This window comes from Galleria mellonella, unplaced genomic scaffold (assembly GCF_026898425.1).
Source record: "Galleria mellonella isolate WM207_F2 unplaced genomic scaffold, CSIRO_AGI_GalMel_v1 utg223, whole genome shotgun sequence".
Lineage (NCBI taxonomy): Eukaryota > Metazoa > Arthropoda > Insecta > Lepidoptera > Pyralidae > Galleria > Galleria mellonella.
The window spans coordinates 2,186,039-2,208,108 of NW_026442042.1; the positions used below are offsets into that span (position 1 = coordinate 2,186,039).

Here is a 22,070-nt window from a genome sequence, read left to right on the forward strand (position 1 = left end):
TATATGTATGTTTGTTACTCAATAACGTTTGTTAATGAGATGCTTTTTTCATTTATTTAAAGCGATCTTGAATAAATACTCTTAGTATTTTGAAGTAATAACACCAGGATTTTTGGAAATAAACGACGATAATGAAGAGTTAAAAAAAATTATGAGTATTAGGTACATTGCAGTATGTTGGCACGTAAGTTCAAATTAAAAAATAAAAAGTTCACGTAATTGTCGTCTGTGTTATATTTGGCGTTCATACTATGACGTGATAAACCTCTGTGACTGGTTGATGATGTGGAATGGTCGTTAATGAATAGCTCAGCTGTCGTCCAATGGTTATCTCGGAGATAGCGCCTAATTATTCGCGTGAGCAATAAAGTATTTTGTAGCATATTGCTAATACTTTATCTACACTTTAATGAAATTTGGTGCACGGGTAGGATATATATCTAACACATAGGATACTTTATATATTAATGTACGCGGACAAAATCGCGGGAAACAGCTTGTATAAAATAAGTTATCGATATCTATTGATCCCCTCCGACTTCATACAGGTGCAATACGTTCATGTATTTTAATACGTGAAGTTAAGAACTTCTTGGTGAGTGGACTACCGTTGGACACTGGCAGTGGCTGAACACTAGTCCAGTCACTGCCTGACTGACAACGTTTAATCTCAGTTCATTCTCATACGCTTGAACCTAATTGATTACGGTTTCAGCACGGTTTATTAGTACGGTTTCAGAGTTTTCTATCGCGAATGCTCAGGCAGTGTAATGAGAACCCTGCCGAGATTTTTCCTAGAGTTCTTTAAAAAGGATGTATTAATGTTTGCCAACCCGCTTGCCAAGCGTGGCAAGTACTGGCAAAACTCCCCTTATGTGGAAAGCTTATGTTCAGCAGTGGACAGTTAATGGATGAAATAATAATAGATAATAATAATGTTTCTTCGTGGTTGGAAACGCGCACGCGACCCCCCTAGTGTTGCAGGCGTCTATAGACTACAGTGACAGTTTACCATCAGACGACTCTTATGCTTGGTATACGAAAATGGCAATTTCGTGGTAGAAAAAAAAAATGTCAATGCCTTCACGAACACTTGTAAAAAATATTTATTTCTTGCTAGTATATATCGAGTGTAAGTAATTAGTTGTATTCGTATTACGGAGATATTCCATTTCACTTTTTTTTATTAGTCTGTGTATTCTTTGAGCTTGGATATGATTTTGCAGCAAATTTCCCTGATATCAGAAAAATCAAAATTAAAAAGCAGGAAAAATATTACTTAAATTGGTATTGTTAGGTTCTTGATCACAATCTAATAGGAGTAGTAAAAAATATCAAAAATAAAATATTACAATTAGTTTAATAAATAATTATCACATTCACACACATAAACACACTATATTACAAACTTAGTTACATGACTAACCATGTGAAACTCACACTAGAATGTAGTATACTAAATTCTACAAAAGTATTTATCCTGGAGTAAATACCTACAATAATAATTTTTATGACAATTAGCCAATGTAAAGTTTTCATTACGAACATTACAAAAATGTTATAGTTAACTACCCTTTAATATTTACAAATAAGAACAATAAATAAAGCATATTGTTCATAGATTTACAGAATTGGCAGTATATTCCCATTTGCTAGATCTATATATAGGTAAATTAAAAAAAGTCAAGTGTATTATTACTCCTCAGTCTTATAGCGCTCGTCGCTTATTTAAATACTTAAATTAGCGATTTTAATTGACGAATAAAATGGCAAAAAATGCATTGCGTTTACGGCACTTATAAATTAATAAGAGCAAAACAGTGATTATTGGAAATATCTATACAATTAGCAAATGACGATTCTAGGAAAAATAAAATTACTCTAAACCTATTTATGATAATAAATAGATAAGATATTATATTTGGGAATGGAGTGAATGAGAAAGTAGTGGTTATCTAATATGGTTTTATATTATAGTCACACCTGTGGTTAGGAATGTTAAAATTGTTACGTAGGAAATGTACAGTATATGTAGAAGACAAAGACTCAATAAATTCATCAGTTTAGATACAATTATGTGCCTATATAATTATGATTGTAGGTTTAATTCTCTTTTACAATTTGTTTCATACGAATTTATTTATAGTGAACATTCTAAAAGTTCTAAAAAATATTGTTGCATAAATACTTAAGTGCTTACACTTTTCGTTCATGAAGTGAACGTTCATGAAGTTAAAGAACAAGAAATATAGTTTGTTTCAATAGAATTTAATGAAAAAGGTCACTATGTTTTGTTGAAATTATCACAGAAATACTATTAAAATGATGTTAGTAAGAAATTATTTTTACGCTTTTACTTCTATGGGACATCAGTAGACTGTTTTAATGTTGGTTCGATTATTCGTTTGTTGGCATTTTTATTAAATTCTATTGAAACAGACTAGTTTACCTGCCCATAGTCTTTGTTTACAGATGTGTTCTAAAATTATGTCAGCTACTACAGACGTCTGATTTTCTTTACCATTAATTAATTTCATTAAAAAGTTTATGACTTTAACATATATTAAAATAAATTATATAATAAATTAATTTCTTCAATTAGTACCTAATAATACTATTTCAGATGCTGTTTACTTATAAGTACCATTTAGATCAAAAACCAAACGTACTCCATATAGGTAGGTATTATAAACATAACAGTAACAATTGTTACTAATTCTAAATAAATAAACCATACATTAAATATCTGTTCTTCACAAAAAATACATGTTATCGAAACATCCTTAACTAATAAAATTAAAGATAAAGTACTAGATAATTTTATAAGAAATTGTTATAGTGAATCTTTGACGATGGTTCTGTAGTAGTGAAACTTAATTAATTTTAAAAGAAGACTTAATGATAGAGAAAAAATCCAATGAGTTAATGAGGGATTGTATGAAAGATTACAAGTATGTATACCGACGGACCCGACAAACATTGTTTTGCCACCTACTCTTACACAAACTATGTCTCAAGTTGTAATAAAACAATATATATTTATATAATTTCATTAAAATTTGATAAGTAGTTTTGCAGATTAGCATGAACGAATAACTATGAGATTTTTTTTATATTTCAATAAACATATATCTAATACAGTGCACACAACTAAAGATATTATATATGCTTTAATTGTAATTTATAGACTTAGGTCCATTAGATCAACATTATGGTATACATTAACATAAGCTAAGTATATAAGTATATATATACTTAGCCAACTTTCATTATGAATTTTTAATAAATATAGATTTTTAATCAATCCAATTTTCTGTAAATTTCAATTGACTTTGCACCATATCTTTTGCAACGATATCTAGTAATGAGTCGACGGATTTAATCTACATTTGTTAAGAAAATTTGTATAGGCATATGGATGAGTACTAAAGCATGAAAATATTTTTGCGCCATCCATGTACCTACTTGCATTGTAATTTTTCATTAGAAATCCCGAAATCAATTTATATATGCAGAAAAACAAGATCATCGGAAAATTTTAAGGACGATAAATGATTTTTGATATTTGAAATAAATACTTATTTAGTAAGAAAATTTCACACAATCACAGTTAGTATAGTTGTCGGTTTAACCATAAGTATAAATAATAATAGTAATTGCTTTTATGAATGCAAGTGGCATGGGATCACTTTGTATGACAGTCTATGGGGATGGACAGTTAAGGGTTGATATGATGATTATGGTTAAACAGTGATATAGATCATTATTTAATTAGGTACTTTAAATTATAGTTTCCCATTTTCTGTTGAAATTATGTGTAATAAGGAATAGACAGCAGCGGACAGATAATGGCTGAGATGATGATGATGATGATGTCGAAGGAATAGAGATGAATTACGATTCATCTTATAAAATATAAGCCTCTGTTTGCTCTTAGTCAGTCGTAAGTGTAAAGTTTATTTCGCGTTTATTAAGTTATTGGAAATAAACGTTAATTGAAATTAAACATAGAAGAAAATAAAGCGACTAAGCGCTAATAGATTTATAATGTGTCACGATTTCATTAAAGTCTCCATATATTAAGTTCACGGCGAATGTACGGGGCCTGGACACCCTGCAAAAAAAAAAAGTATAATTTTATTTATAAAATAAATATTGTAGTTTATAAAACACAAAATTTTAAAAGTAGGAAAATCAATGATTCGACTTCTCCTAGATTTTAGTTAGACTTTCAGGATTTCAACTGTGAAAACTGCATCCAATGTAGTGCAGTAGTCCTTGTATGATGCCGGAACAAACATACAGGTAAGCTCGTCTTATACATTACGTTTAAAATTAAATAAAAAATAAAAACAAAATACTATTGTATTTTCTATTTTCTCTTTTATAGATACCTTAAATATTTTTTTCTTAAATATCTCTTATACTTGTATATGTGATCACAGATGTCGTCTATTTACAACAGTTTTATTATATTTGGTTGTAAAACGAAATGATTGACATTCGCTTTGTGTCTATTGTTCAAATAACGGAACATCAACGATGTATGCAGAATGTCATTATTTCACATGTTTGGTCAGGTGGTCACCCGACATGGTGCTAGCTAACCATTGGACATTTTATGACGCCTGACGAAAACGGTACTTCAATTTTGCATTCTTTCGGGTTTTTTGGTCATACCTAATAATATGTAGGTACGCATAAATAATTCATCATTGTTGGAGTGAAACTAGGTACCTACTTTGGCCGCACAAACAATAAAATTGCAAGGTGATATCATCACCGATATAATACACTGGACGCAAGAAAAATATGGTTCTATGGATTCTATAGATAATAAAAGGGAACTTAGATAATAAAAGGGAAAGAATATTTTTTTTACATTTTTACCTTTTTTCTATAGTTTTTTTTTATGAAAATTGTCACAAATTTCTTCCTAGTGCATATTTTTTACGATGTCTGTTGAATTCGCATAAGAAATATTTATAATAAAAATGCACTTGTCTTATAATTAGCAGCAGGTTCTTAATTTTTTATCGATAACAAAATGTACCTAACATATAGAACTTTTATAGCTTTTCAAATTAATACTTAATCATATATTGAAAATTGACAAAGAAATTCAATTCCTACAGATACTACAGGTTTCCTCAGGAAAAGTAAAAAAACTGGGTGTTACTTAGTTAATTCGATAATTAATTAAATTTAAATTATTAGACACTTACTACAAACTGTGCAAGCAATCTCGTCACTATTATCACCACATCCGTCGCGACCTGAACACGCAACAGCCGTGCTCCTGCACCGGCCGTTCCCACATCGCAATGGGCAGAAGTCGGCGGCGCGCCATCTGCTCAAACAATTTCAAATTGCCGTCAAATGTTTGTACTAAAAGTCTTAGTACGGATCAAATATTTGGGCAAACACTCTTATGGGTCACACGTGTGCTGATTACGAAATGTTTAAGTAGGTAGGTTTTTACCTTTAATGTCTAAAATGTGTATGTTACAAGTATCTGGAATACTTTCTAATTTGAAATGTGAAAAAAATAATATCGCATTTATATTATTAAAGAGGTTTCATTAAAACTATTTCTAATATGTAATCAATCCAATTTTGTCTTTAATTAGCGTCTACTTACTGAGTTTAGAGTAAGGTAAGATGTTGACAAAAGACAAAAATTTTTTATATTTTGTTCCTTTTTTCATTTATTTTTGTCCAACAGGTAGAATTTACTGCAATATTAACTTCTACCTCACGGACATAATATGAGCATTTGGAGCATTAATTATATTTCGGTACTTATAAACATATAAGTGATCAATCTTATGTTTGTTTTATATGTATTGTATTTACGTGGCAATTAAACGGATTTAAAGGAGATTCGAAATTTAGAGATGTATGCAAGATGACGTATTAAAAATGTGACCAGAAGGAGACTTTGTACAAAAGTCGATTGCTTGGGTACCTCTGTCCCATTCGTGTTTTAACCGTGAAGCAGTTGTGTTTGCATAGCTGTGTTTTGGTTTGAAGGGTGGGATATGGCGTGAATTTACTGGGTACACAGGAATAACACCTGAGTCCTCAGGAACGGCAACGCATGGGGGGTATCATGGGCGAAACAGTATACTCTGTTATGTCCATGGTACTGCTCATGTCTATAGGTGACGGTTACTACTTTCCATCAGGTGGGCCGTCAGCTTGTTTGCCATTCTAAGTTGTATAAAAAAAAAAACCCAACGTAGTCGCGCATATCATCTTTTATAATAAAAAAAAGGATTTAATTAATGAACTAATAAGACAGTCATGTCACAAAGAACAGTCTAGAAAAACCAAGAGCTGCATCAGAAGTGTGATCGAGATTGATTTGATTAGTATATTAATATAGGTGAATCAAACGTTAAAAAATAATTATCCTGCAGGATTTAATATTGTAAACCTGTGAAGTTTGCGTATCACCTTTGGACATACGATATAATATGCTTTTATTACCTAGATTGTTCATTACACAGATGAGGTGGTTCATCAGATCCATCCTTGCAGGAGACAATAGCATTGCAGAATTCGAATTCTGGAAGGCATTCTCCGGAGCTGCATCGGAAAGTGTGGCGAGGACATCTGAAATAAAATTAATTAAATATTTAAAAAAATACTCTACTGTAATTCTACCACAAATATACTACATAATAGCTTTTACCTGCGGCTTCACTTGCTTTAATATGAATTTTATTCAACAATTCTGGTTACTGGTATAGGCATACATAAAATAATTACTAAAAGAAACCTACCCTCCTTTAAAGAGCAAAAAAGAAATATCTATGCTATAATTAAAAATTATAAACAATAATTCTGCAAAGATTGAAGCAAATCAAAAGATGCAATAGTTTCAAACAAAAATTATACATATAAGTGTAAGTTTTTCATAAGAAAAGTATATCTATCTCGATACCATAATTTATCATAATTGATTCAACGATTTAGATGTTAAAACACAACAAACAAACGTACAAATTCACTTTTGCATTTATAATATCAGTTAGGATAGTAGGTACATTTACATATTATTTAAGTCTACTTTTACTGTTTCAACATTATAATAAGACCTTGTCATGCAAATTGGTGATACCTGCAATTCCTGACATATTATTGTTGTGTATAAAAGTGGTGAAAGAAGACAAAAAGTTATTCTTGTAGGTAGTATTGAAAATAGCAAACAAGAAGAAGTGATAATCGTCGCCTATATATGAAAAAATTGGTGTAGGTAAACGTTAGAAAGAAAGAAAGAAGAAAGAAGAGAAGATTAAAAAGAGAAAAATTTAAAATGTAAAAGAAATTAAGTACTGTTTTAATTTTATTAGATAATATCCTACATATAGTTTATTTCAGAATGCTTCGATTATGTCCCGTTCCAGTGAAACCAGCTATTTAAGTCTCGCGATATAATTAATGATAGGATTGTCTTGTTGGTTGTAAACTTACCCTCTACGTCGTGTTGAGTGGCAATTTCTCTCATCTTCACCTCCAGGACATTGTGGAGTGCCGTCACACCGAGATGCTCGAGACACGCATCGTGAACCAGGACCTCCACAACGGAATGCATGCATGGGGCATCGCTCACCTGACCTATCTGTAAATATAATATATAATAATTTATGTATTTATAGACGTGTTATATATTATTCTTCCGCAAAAAAGTAACGAGATGTGTCCTAGATATCCATATTGTAAAAATATTACGTATATACATATATATTTTGCTTTATAAGAAGCAGTTATTTGTTCCGTCAAGAAAAGTAAGTAAACGCTATAGGTAAATTTCCATTTTTGGAAGACGCTTAAAAACAAAAGAAATATATAAAGTCTTATATTGCATTGTAATATAAACTACATATCAACGTACTTTCTTATAAATAAGTAACATAAAAGTACAATACTGATGCATACAATAAATCACAATATACTTACTTTTCGTCACGTACTACTTATAGAAATAAATATTAAGTGAAATTATTGGTTAATTTTCCATTGAAATATAGTCACGCTTGAAAAGAAGTGAAAGCATAAAGTAAAAAGAAGTGCAATGAAAGAAATCGGTGCATAGACAGTTACCTTTACTACCTTGACATTTTTCATCAGAGCCATCGGGACAATCTTTGCGGCCGTCGCAGACAAAGTACCAACTGATGCATGTGCCCGTTGATCTGCACTGTAATAATAGAGTTTATTTAGTACTACCATTAGCAATAGCAGTTTCATCTAATCGTCGTGACAGTTTTCTTTAATATCATACTAACTTGGAAAGTGCCAGGTAAACAACCTCGGTTCCGAGCCGAACAGGCAGATGTAGAATTCGTACGATATGTACAATCGCATCTTTTATTTAGACATCTAGTATATGGATCTACTTCTTGACATTGTGAGTCTTTAACACAGGGCATACCAAGAGAAGCTGGTCCAAGGTCTATTACTGGAGCCACCTCAGGTCGATAACGATTTTTATCTATAAAAAAATATGAATAAAGAAATTAATAAGGATTTTATTGTAATATGTATAAATATTATAAGTAATAGTAATAATAGTTGTAGTATACAAACCCTTTAAAGAAGATTTCTTTTGATGTCCTGTTTTATATGGCTTGCTTCCTGAACTTTGCTCCTTCGATGAGCCGCTAGTCTTTTTATTAGTCTTCTTTTCAACTGATGGTTGTGTTACTACTCTATAAATTGGCTGATCGTTAGCATGTAAATTGGCCGTTAATTCGTCAACACTTATTGTTTCATTTGGATCTCCATCTTTTCTATTTGATACTGGTAGGCGTTTTATTGGATCAACTGTTGGTACTTTCATAACAGCCTGCATAAAAGGACTATCCTCTTGTGTGCTAAGCAATTCATTTTTATTGGTAAACATTGGCAACTTACTTGGTTGTATGCCATCTTCGTCAATTATATTTGGCGGCTCGTAAGGGTTTCTCGAATTTATATTGTAACTTACTGACGGTTTATGAATATTAAGAACAATTGAACCGTTACTGGTGTCAGCAATAATAGTTTCTTGTTCTGCAACAACTGCTTCTGTCGCATACCCTGATGGTTTTTCGACGATACATTTATCTCCTACTTGCCGGAAGAATGAGTTACATGCACATCGCCCAAAAAGGTTTGGTATAACATATTCACAATGACTTTCTTTATCCCATAATCGACAATGTTCATTGCTGTAACATACGTGACCGGGTGGAGCAGCTGAAACAGAAACGCAGCAGATGGAACATTTTTAACTAAAGTGCTTTAGGCAAATTAGTTGTTGAACGTTAATTGACCGTTGAAACCAGCCAATCTTTGTTAACCTCGTGATTGTAGGTGCAACGAGTGGTTGGCAATTTTCTCGACCATACCATCACATGCTCTAATAGTCAAGATACAGTTTTAACTTATTTTCTATGTATGTCGTCCACGTATATGATACGTATTCTTCTAGAATATTTATATATACGATTTTGACTTTTACTTTATACTTAAAATTTTATTTAGTATCTTAAAGTTCTTTTCTTATAAGACACAATGGGGACATTATAAATAAACGTTGAGAATGAAAATCACAAATGGTAATTTGATTAGCCATTATATGTTAATCAGGAACCGTAAAGCACCACACGCAAACTTCTCTCTCGGTGATCTATCGACCTTAATACCCATAATAATATAACTGCATTTTTTCTAGTAATATTATTTGAAATTAAATATTGCATGGCTCTCAGGATTTAAAACATGTAGTTTGTCAATTATTTCCTTCCGCTCTTTAAACGAGGTCTCACTCTAACGGTATATTTAACGTGTTTGAAAAATACCTAATTTTATATACATATCTGCTTATTAGTAATTCCTATAGTGATCTTGTAATTTGATTTCGACAATGTTTGCATTAATTAACTTTTGAGTGTAACCATAAATTAGTACCTATGATCTAGTTTTATGTGTAACTATAAATTAGGTTTGTGATGTTCCTGGTTGATTTATGATTACTATGTAATATCGAGCTGTGACAGAGATTCACTGTATAAAAGCTTGTAAAGTATTTAAAAAAATTATAATTCAAAATATTGTTAGAAAGTACCGCATTCAGTTCAGTTATAATGAAGTATTATGTATCGATGTTGAAGTGGCCTCTGAGAATTTAGAAATACAGTTTTACATAAATTAAAGGCTTTGCAAATTAATTAGGGACCGCATACCTTTATTGATTTGCATTTATAATTAAAAGGTTTAAAGTAGGTATTATCTTCATTACAATTTAGGTGTTTACCATTTATTAATGAAGACAAGACTAGAAATGGGTTTCATCAATATGTATGAATTTCCTTTATATATTATAAGGTTGTCATTCAACCTAGGTAAGTATAAAGTAACAAATTATTGTAAACAACTATATTTACGAGATGGAAATTATTTAAACTTGTGATTTACTGAAATATTTTCTAGAACAGCGTACAAATTATTGAAAGTAGTGGTGCAGCAAGAAGATTCCCACATCAAGCAATAAAATTATGATAACAAAGGTTCACATGAACTTCTAACGAAGTGTATAGAACAATTACTTAGTTTTCTCACGAGCTTATTCGATTTATCGCGGAAATATGCCTATTAGGAAAGTATATTATAGATAGTAAATGTTATCTTGTTAATGACCTTATTGTTAGGTTCCATACCGGCAAGTTTGTAAGCGATACTGACTTAAGGTTAATGTGAATCAAGTTTTAAATTCTTCATTAAAATTTGTGCTGAACTTTTTTGTTTTTATTATTATTTCAGCCGTTAACTGTCCACTGCTGAACATTAGCCTTTCCCGTAAGGGGAGTTTTGCCAGTAACTGCCACGTTTGGCAAGCGGGTTGGTAACTGCAGTTAGGGTTTTAGAGATGTTTTAAAAGGAACGTTATTGTCCATCCTTCACTCTATTATACGAATCAAATAAATTATAATGAATGCCATTATCACTGTTGATGTTAGGTTATGATGAAATTTCAATAAAAATTGACGATTTAATTTATAATAAAAACAGTAGAAATAAGTTTTATTTCGCAATTATCTGTACGTCTTCCAAAAATTTTCATCTTATCATTTTATACATATTAAGGAACGTATAACCCATAAGGAACGGTCCTAAGCTACCTGCTCTTTTTTATTTACCTTCTATTTATTGTCTGATTTAAAATATTTCATAATAAACCCGCTTATGATAGAACTATATATAAAACTTAAGAAAAGTCTTACTTAAAAGTTATAGTATTAGTTATTATCTTTTTCGAAATCTTATTTTATTTCTGCATAATGTCTGCCCGAATTGATAGAAAAAATGCCATCTATTTTATTAATAGTAATAATGTAATTGTTTTGGACAATTATATTTAAAACTTCATTTTCTCGCTTTATGAAATTCCACGGTTGTTTCATCGCATTTCAATCTAGTACGATAATTTCTGTCCGTGACTTGTGCATTTAGCGTGGCGGGCAGCGGACGGCGGACGATACGTCGATAAGTAAAGCCGCGTGCCGCTCGCGCCGTAGCCGCTATGAAAATGAAAGTTCTTCTCATTTACTGCACCATTAGAGGCCATATCAAAAGAAAACTCATCACAACTGATTGCGGATGTCGTAAGAACTTTATATCAACATCGTAATAAACTTGAAACCCAGATAAAACACCATTTGCGTTTATGCGTTGTTAATTATTGGAAAGTCTTAAAAGTATAAAGACTATGATCTATTAAAAGTTCAATAAGCAGGTTGTATTTAAAGGATGATAATTATAATATTTTTATTATTTTATTTCATTAATGAATGAATTAATGAAATAAAATCCTTCCTAATGAGAAAGTTACTGCGGTATCAATTATATCATTTATTTTGTTATATACATCTAATGTCTAAAATGAAATGAGATACGAACTTGAAATTCATATAATTGTTTATATAATATGACTGCGGTTTGAATATACAAAATTGAATTTCAACCTAAGTCTATAAATTACCTTATTTTTCAATTTCATGTTTGAATAATTTGATTTATATTTGCGGCAACTATTGACACCAGAGATTGTGTGGTAGTGGTTTATACTCATGCTCGTATAGTATGTAGTAGTAAATACAATAGACCTACATAGCACTATTGTAAAAGCTGTGAAATTGCTTTATTATGATTTATTTTTTATTAAAAAAAAAGCATTTGGAAATATAATAGGCGGTCTTATCGCTAACGCAGTCTTCGAGATAACCTTTGGGAGATAGCAGGTACTTCAATATTATTATTCTTTTAATAGTTTAAACAAAATTATTTTCATTGATATAAATACTTACGTGAGAGACATGTGTGTTTCCTGAATTGTAGATGTCCATCAGTGCATCGGCATACACCATCCAAACAAGCACTATACGCCACTTTCAATGTACATTGTTCTTGTACTGAACACTCTGATCCCAGAAGCGTCGCTGAAATTTAATACAATAAGTTTATTAATTTAGAAAGTTTCAATTTAACCTTATTTTTTATAACTAAATGGTTTATGATGTGGATTAATTAAATACATATTACAATGACTTTTTTAATAGATACACCTCATCTATATAGGTTTCTGCGTAAAGAAGTTCCATCAAGTCGAAGGACGGACGATAAATTAAATAGATATGTATACATCTTATCAGAAGGAAATTTTGTACAAAATCTGCGTAAGTTAACAGACATATCTGTCTTACTTATGTTTTTGGTACCAAGAATCTGTTTTGCACGCACGGTCTGTCTGTTTTGAATGCACGAATGTGTTTTGGATCAAAGGGTAGGTATTAGCCGTAATATTAGGAATTATTGTGTGTTTGAAAGCATAACACTAATTGTAAACCATTAACATTTTCTTTTGTTACCATTGTGGTTTTTATCATAGTATTCACAATCATTGAACAATTTTAGAAATTTAAATTGACATAAAGTTTTTAATGTTTGCTAAAGAGTGAGCTATGACAGCTCAGGATTTTTGAATTGGCATAGGTTTACTAGGCCACGACCTTAAGTCTAGTTTTTTAAATATGATCAATTATGGTGAATGTACTTTATAACAAGAGCGTCATAATTCTACGATGGCGCAGCGAATGAAGACCGACAGAGACAAGTTCGCGACCTGCGTTTGACCTTATTTGATATCAAGTTCATAGTGCCGTATCATAACGTGTATATCGGCTAAATGTACTAAATACTTTCAATCCTAAATTAAAATTTTGTATTGCAAACAAAAAACTGGTCAGGTGCGAGAGGAACTTACACGCTGAGGGTTCCGTACATTATATATGAATATGACATAAAATTAGCTTTATTACATTTCTCATACGATTTTTTGATAATTTCTTATAACTGATGACTTAGAAACATCATTTTATTCTTCCTATAATATATACATATAACTTTATATATTTTAATTATTTCAATATTTTCACTTCTGAAACTTCGGAGATAAATGGTCGACTCTGTTTATCTCCGAAGTTTTAGAAGTATTGGTTTCTTTTCTTATATTAAGAAAAAAACTACGAAATATATAAAATTTAGTTTTAAAATATACGAATAATGATGCAAATGCTCGTTCTTATGATACTCTACTTGGACTAATAAGTCAATTTTAAATTTATAATGCCATTTTGGACCCCTTAGCAAAGAAAATAAAAATGGGGAGAAAAGGGATTGTTAGTATTGTGGATTACCGGTCCCATTGCTAGCAATATATTACGTCAGGTCGACCTCCACGTGATCCCCCTGGACACCATCGTGCTGAATTTTAGACATATTTATCATGGTGGGCTAACTGACCTCCCTTTTCATTCCCACCTGTCATCCCTCACAGGTGCTTCGCGAGCGTATATCGTTAGCGCAGGCGGGGTTATCATTTCATTATCATCCACTAAAAAACAAATACATGTGGTCTAATGATACGTAAAATTATTCCAAGTATATAATTGATAGCATTAGTAGATGATATAAGTGACTGACGGACGGACGGACGGACAAAGTCGCACCATAAGGATTTCATTACGCATTTTTGGCACGGAACCCTAAAAATAGTGACAGAATTAATATGGGATCATACACTAAAGTAGCAGAGGTCCTCATTTCGTTTATATTTTCTGGAAATGTCAAGCTGCCAATTTTGAATCTATTTTGATAACTTTCATCAGGACTAAGGTGTTAATTACGCTCTCCGTATCATCGTATCAATTATAATAGGCTTAATAAATTATAATATAATATGTCACAGGTAGGGCTACAATTGAAAATAATAGGCACATATAATGAACAATGATGAATAAATAATAATAAATATAAATAATAAATAAATATATACGGACAAATCACACAGATTGAGCTAGCCCCAAAGTAAGTTCGAGACTTGTGTTATGGGATACTAACTCAACGGTACTATATTTATAATAGATACATATATAGATAAACATCCAAGACCCAGGCCAATCAGTACGGAACCCTAAAAAAGATCGTTTTCCATCATAACCTGGCCGGGGATCGAACCCGGGGCCTCCACGTCGCAGGCAGGCGTGTTGACCGCTGCGCCACGGAGGACGACTAAGTGACGATTATCGAGAAAGACGAGGACGATGAAGTGCAACATGTTTTAATGCAACATGTTTTAATGAATATTTATTTTAAGATTACATATATTAATATACATTTACATATATGTGGCTCATTTTGAGTCCTATGTATTATTAGTGTCTATGCATATCGTGACTTTCGAGTGATTAGACTTACAAATGACAAGTCCATGTAATTATAAATGTCTAATCGGTAGTATTAGTAGGAAATTAAAGGTACCTGTCCAATGGACATGCTTGAATTATCGATGATTCTTTCAAGGAAAACTTCCGCGTGACCAGAGTAATTAATTCTAACACTTAATAAATCATTTCAAAACTGTGCCGTAATTACGGCAGTAAATTAAATTACTACCATAATTTACACTCAATAATCTGTTTTTAGAAATTACCAATATTTTATTTTCTCTCTTCCTAAATTAAAACCGTTAATTATATCTCGCTTAGAATTAATTACAACGTAGTCAAATGTAAATACGATTACAAACGTTGATAAATAATAGATTTAAGTATAATTATGACATTTAATTACCTTCATATTCTTTAAGAATACAAAGAATAAATAAATTGTCTTTCTTTTGATCGATAATAAACGTCATACATATCATTAAGACAAAAAAATTACAAACGATTCGTTTTCTTTATTGAAATCTCATAGAAATATGGCAATAAAAATATTTTCTTTGATAATTAATGACGCAATATTTTTAAGTAATCATCCAGGAATATTGAAAATTGACAAATTAAAGTTGCCACATTTTGGTGTGAATGCTCCCAAGAACAAGGAATTACAGAAATCTTTGTAATGCTCTTAAGGCGATGAAAAAAAACAACAACAGTTATCTATACCTGCTTGATAAATGACTGCAAAGTTGAACATAGATCTATATAAAATAATATTTCTATAGGAAAAATATTTGCAGCATATCTGTTGATCCATCTACATTGAATAGAATCAAAGCTTGTCATAAAGATTGGAAATAAGATCTGTTACGTTTGCAAACACATTTTTTTTTCAGTTTCATCTATAGGTATCTCTGCTATCTGTATGCTGACACATTAATCTAAAAACGAGGACTATAAGGTGATCACTGGGTTTATTACATTGGGCACGGAACTGACAGCCGTGGCAGTCGATACGACGTGCGTGACTTTTCGATTTCTAATCTCTAATCGTTATCTGGCAACAAAGTCAAGGTCGATTTGATTCTTCATTGACGTCCGATGTTTAATTCGAAACAGCACCGAATTTACGGAATTGTGTTAATGTTTTGAACAGTTTAATTTATTGTTCTAAGAACACGTTATTAAGAAGTTTTATGTTTGGTAACGGCTATATAATAACAATATACATCTTGAAAATTCCAATTGTATAGTACAAATTATACATTTTATATGGTGATAAGTAATAATAATAACTAAATATTTTTTTTTGCATTTTTATGTTCTTTAGTTACAAATAGATCAAATAAAATAATATTTGGTGTAATAAAGGCTATCTTACCCTCCTATTTTGTTATCTCTAGGCGAAATCGTAATTACTAGAAATCTTTATCTTCGAAATTTACTGACGCAACACATCGCACTTACTGATAGAACAATTTTGACGTTAAAAGGAAAGGATGATAATGATTTTCATTTCATTATATACAATGATACTAAAAGAGCTGAAGAGCTGAAGCTGAGAGAAATTTGCTTGTCAGCAATATATTCTCAATAGCTCTATCTCTTAAAATATCTGTAATAAAATGGAGGCGATGTAACTGGTACTATGTGTTTATAACTATTAGAAGGTACAGATAAATAACCTATTTGGTTGACTATAAAGTGTTAATTTATGTATGTAAATAAAAAAAAATCTTGTCTCAGTGCATTTTATTGTCAATGCATATTAATATCATTAAAATAATTTCAGATAAATATTTCGGTCGTTTCTTAATACAGAATGATTTAATCAAGTCTAAAGAGCATTTCTTTAACGGTCTTTTAAAGGTAGAAATATTTATATTTAGAAGCAAATACTGCAGCTTCGACCGCACGGAACCCGAAATTTCCTGATCCATGGGTTCAAAAAACCTTTCTAATGAATGCCTATATAGGTCACATAATGGAAGCTGAGAAAATTTCAAATTTCTCAACAAAAAATACCTGAAGAATAATTTTGTTGTGCATTAATAGATTTAGCCGGGACTTAATAACATTACGGATATATTTTAAAATAAAATTATATATTAAAAAAAAACGTATGTAGTATGTAAATGTATGATATTTATAAGATTAACAGAAGCCAAAACAATGCTTTTTAAAAACTTCGTCTGTCTGTATATACGTTTCTAAATTCCTACATCAGGGAAAAACTACTGCACTAAATTGGATTTCACAGTTGCGTTCTTAAAGGACTAATTTAAAATCTAGCGTATGTTTCATCCTGATACGCTATCCAGAAGTGATTTATTTCGTCGATTTTCTTATTTCTAAAATCCACGCGTATTAACCAGGGAGCAAAAAACTGGTTTTTAATAATTAGATTAGTAGTGTTTTCGATTGACCGTTTTAGAATGATTTTTTTTCTAATATTATTGCTTTTATCATCATCACATCAGCCATTAACTGTCCACTGCTAAACATAGGCCTTTTCCTTGAAGGGTTTATTAGTAGTTGCCAGGTTTGGCAGGCGGTTTGTTTTATTGTCTTACGAAATAATATTAGACGGAATTAATAACCGAATTAATAATTATGCGTTACCATATCAACCGTTAATTGTCCACTGCTGAACATAGGTCTCCCTCTATTTGGGAGTTTTGCCAGCAGTTGTCACGTTTGGCAAGCGGGCAGGCAACCGTAGTTAGACCTTGAAGATGTTTTAAGGGGGACACTGCTGCTTATCTCTCGACTATTAAAATTTCTTAGTTGCTTCTTACGTCACCCACGGGAAATGAAGGGTTGGCCTATTCTATGACTGGACCACATGGCAAATTATGCATTGTAAGTTGTTAATTTAGAAAATATATAGTAACTTTATTACTTTTATTAATTATAAATTACATTAAAATACAATAAATCTATTATATAATAATTTTTTCGCGGTAGTAGTTTACTGTTTATTTTATAATATAGTTTTAATATTATAAAAAAAATAATTAAGTACTGGCCAAATTTAAAAATAATAGAAGAAAATATTATGATTTAAAATGCAATTTCAGAGCGCAGTTATTCATAAATGGCCACAACATTGCATTTGCACACATATTTCATATTCTTGTAAATAAAGTACATCGAGACAAAACAGACTATAACTCATTGAAGCTTGAAGTGCGACCGCTGTAACCATCAACAAGTTTATTTAAATTGGTCTGCAAATAAACGAGACAGACATTTGCGGCGACACATCCGAGCTTCATAACAGCAACTTAAATGTATTCGATGAACAAAGATTTATGATATAAAATTATTAAATTAATGACCATCGCAACAATTGCTATAGTATGTTAGGTCAAGATAGATAAAATACTGCATAAATTGAAAACAAAAATTATGTAATAGATCAGAAAAAGTAACACAAAAATCATTCTACAAAAAGCACATTTATATTTATATATTTGAAAATTTTATCAACAATACATCTAGATTAGGAAACGTCATCGATTTAATAACGGATAATAATAAAGAAAACGAATGTGTTTGTAAAAAAAGAACAATTTTAAAATAATTGTGAGTAAAATTATCGAGAACAGAAGCATGCTTGCTCTATAATAAAACAGCTTGAACGAAATAAATTATTATCTGCAATATTATCAAATGCATCTGCAGCGTATACCATATGTACCTGTCGAAAGCAGACGGTTTGACATCAGCGAACGGTATTCACCTACTGTTATTCACAGTGGTATCCGTATATCCGATAATCGCTCACCATGATAGCCAGAGGAAGTTTGGGCCGACAAGCTGACAGCTTATACTCGTATCTAGACTAGACAGCCGTAGCCTCTTTGCCATATTTGAAACGTCTTTGTATACTTTTCTAATAAAACGGGACCTCTTTATATCAATCAAAAATTAAATATGATAATATAGTCGTAAGTAAAGAATAGCATCTAGGATTTCTCTATCTTGAAATAATCTATGTATATACATACAACTTTATACACCACTATTAGCTCAGGATTTTGCACCATCTTTTGATAACTCTGTTACCGTTGCTTTTATTTGAGGAGCAAAAACTACTTGTTGTCTGTTGCACATGTTAAAGTTTACTACAGGTTAAAATGGATAAATTAACCAAAAATTATGATGATAAGAATAGTGCTTTGCTGCATCTCTTGCATTAGTTTACAACTAATAATCTAATGTAAACAAAATGCTTAAATTTATCTCTATCTAAGAATTATAAATCCAATTCTACTTAAAAACTAAATACCAAACTTCTTGATTTTAAAAATTCCGCTGTCTTCTTGAAATCACTCTCGATAATAAAATTCAGTGGGGTCCTTATATTCAAAACCTTGCAACTAAATTAAGTTATGCAGCGTACGCTGTACGCAGGGTTAAACAGTAACATTGAGACTGCCAGATTAGTTTATTTTAGTTACTTTCATAGTATACTGTCCTATGGAATATTATTATGGGGTAAAGCATCCGACATCCAAAGCATATTTGTATTACAAAAACGTGCTATTCGCGCAATTTATTCTATGGGAAGTCGTGAATCATTAAGAGAGAATATTCTCACCGTAGCTTCACAATACGTATACTCAAACATTTTGTATATACGCAGGAATCTTTAACTGTGGCTTTAAAAACAGTGATCTTAATAATCTTAACACCAGAAGAAAAAGAAAAAGTTAATAGGTCTTTTATAGGAATAGACATTAAATGTTATAAGATATCGAAAGATATTTTGGATCAGTATTTTAATAAGTTTAAAACTATCATTGAGCAAAGCCTATTATACACTAAACAATTACTGAAATGACAAATGTGCATGTTAGTCGATCATGCACGGGCACCATGTAATTTTGGACATAGTATATTACAATAAATACACATCATGTTAACAGAGATTTAAAAGAGTATCTGTTGAGTTTCTTACGGAATCCTCTCAACCGATAACAACGTTCCGAACCGCGCAGTAGATTAAAAAAATAACTATTTAAAAGTGCTAGTGTAGTGCTAAACGAGTTTATTTGAATAAAGATGATTTGAATTTGAAGTTATGCGATTTCGCGTTTTTTGTAGATTACTATCTTAATATGCCATTTCATTAATTAAATACGCAGTAAATGCATAACAGCACATACTCATAATAAAGTTTATCTATCTCCTGTTAATTTAAATAGAATACACATAAAGTATTTACAAAACATAATTATAATCTGTCGAATGTAACTAAAATAATATAAAAAATAACGGATTGATATTTTTTACATTTTTATTATCTAATGTAAATAGGTATAAAATGATCAACACTCCAAGTGATTAGAATTCGGTAGGTATACAACTATAAAAATGGTATAATTATCTAATTTACATAACTCGTCACTTTGCATGCAGTAAAAAAAAGACACTAAATATCTAAATAAAAAAATGTCACTAGTCGGATCCGTATGTTTTCGTATTTGTGTAGTTTTAAGCCTGTTCAATTAAGGATAAAGATATAAAATTATTTGGTAAATATTATAGTTTTCTCACTCATTCGAAAAGTTTGTCGAGAAAAATTAGGAGCTTCCTGTCATGGATATTTAATTAAAGTAATCCAATATTGAAATGTTGTAAACATGTCCGAAAACAAGATTTTTAGAGCCACTCCAAATTCCGTCGATATGTAAACTGTTATACTTGTAATATATTTATTGACCGATACCGAAGTGCTGGATATTTATTATAAAAAACAAAACATGGATATTTGCACATACGTTTCATTTCCTGCCCAAAATGTAAATAAAGACTAACTACGGACATTCCAAAATTTCCGAAAGAACTCAAATTTCGCACTGTTGGAAAATACTAGTTTAATCTGTAAACGATACCGGATATCTAAATAATAAAATAATTAATATATTAAAATACGTTATAAGGTCTTAGGTTAGAGATAAAATGGTACGAGGGCAGCGGTGTGGTCGCCTAGCGGTTACTGAGTTCTATCCTGGTTTGAAATGCCGCCAGACTGGACGCACTGGTCTGCGAAGTCGTACATGTTATTCACCACATCCGCATGTGGTTCCTTATTATAATGTATTTCTATTCGTCAAAACGTGATGTGAATATTAGTCTCATACAATACGTCGTTGACATGAAAAATATGGATAAAATCATTTAACATACTTGTACACTTACAGAAAATCCACTAGATTAAGTGATATTGTACATATAGGTTCCGTATGTAACTCAGTCGTCTTTCATGTAAAATCAAGTCGTAGTGTAACTACTTATCTTCTTACTTTAATTTGTTCATCATCACCATACCAGCCGTTAACTGTCCTCTGTTGATTATAGACCTCATATAGCCGTAACTGCCACGCTTGGCAAACGGATTGGCAACTGCAGTTAGGTTTTGGTAATGTATTAAGAGGAACGCTGATGCCCATCAAATATTAAATTCCCTGAGTTGCCTTTTATGATACCCATGACAAAAGAAAGGATGGCCTATTCTATGCCGGGTCCAAACGGCGACTAATATTTATTGGGAGTTGGATATTTATTAATTTGTTGAGGTAATAATATTTGTCTATTGTTCAACTGTACAGGACTGTATTCGTAATTTTTTTTTATACAACTTAGAATGGCAAACAAGCTGACGGCCCACCTGATGGAAAGTGGTAACCGTCGCCTATGGACATGAGCTGTGCCAAGGACATAACATATACTGTTTCGCCCATGATACCCCCCCATGCGTTTCCATTCCTGAGAGCTCAGGTGTTATTCCTCTGTACCCTGTAAATTCACGCCATATCCCATCCTTCAAACCGAAACAACAGCCATGCAAACACAACTGCTTCATGGTAGAAACACGAATGGGACAGCGGTACCCAAGCAATCGACTTTTGTACAAAGTCTCCCTCTGATATATGATATCAAAAATAAATAGAGACAATTAAAATATTTCATTAGAAGTTTTGTTTAAAAGGGATGACTGAGCCACTGCAACTCATTCATTCTGATTTATGTGGCCCTAAAGATGTTGAAGCAAGACAATTAAATATTAGTGTTATTAGTGTTTATATTACTGCTAAGTAATTTTGAAACATCTTATAATGACAATAACTTTATGATCTTTCTTCAAATAAAAAAAGGACAAAACTAAAGAATAAAATTGATTTAACCTATACCTGGTTAATGGTTGTAAAAATTATGTATTTAGTGAATCCTTCAACACCTTGATCATCAAACAATTATAAAATCAGTGCTTTCGCTATTGATAACACA

At 31.4% G+C, this 22,070-nt stretch overlaps 1 protein-coding gene across 2 annotated transcripts in view; it reads right to left on the reverse strand.

The window, feature by feature from the left end:
- Window positions 1-1,341: 1,341 nt before the first annotated feature.
- Window positions 1,342-22,070, reverse strand: part of LOC113517537 (uncharacterized) — a 55,247-nt gene continuing 34,518 nt past the window's right edge. Inside the window, exons 3-10 of one of the 2 annotated variants that reach the window (XM_031912544.2) lie at window positions 12,357-12,488; window positions 8,596-9,246; window positions 8,295-8,500; window positions 8,119-8,206; window positions 7,480-7,627; window positions 6,493-6,618; window positions 5,226-5,350; window positions 1,342-4,114 (exon numbers count right to left, since the gene is read on the reverse strand). In XM_031912544.2, the coding sequence (XP_031768404.2) occupies window positions 4,086-4,114; window positions 5,226-5,350; window positions 6,493-6,618; window positions 7,480-7,627; window positions 8,119-8,206; window positions 8,295-8,500; window positions 8,596-9,246; window positions 12,357-12,488 (1,505 nt within the window). In that variant the 3' untranslated portion in view covers window positions 1,342-4,085. Of the gene's footprint in view, window positions 4,115-5,225; window positions 5,351-6,492; window positions 6,619-7,479; window positions 7,628-8,109; window positions 8,207-8,294; window positions 8,501-8,595; window positions 9,247-12,356; window positions 12,489-22,070 lie in introns of both variants that reach the window. The other variant, XM_026902235.3, reaches the window with a different exon arrangement.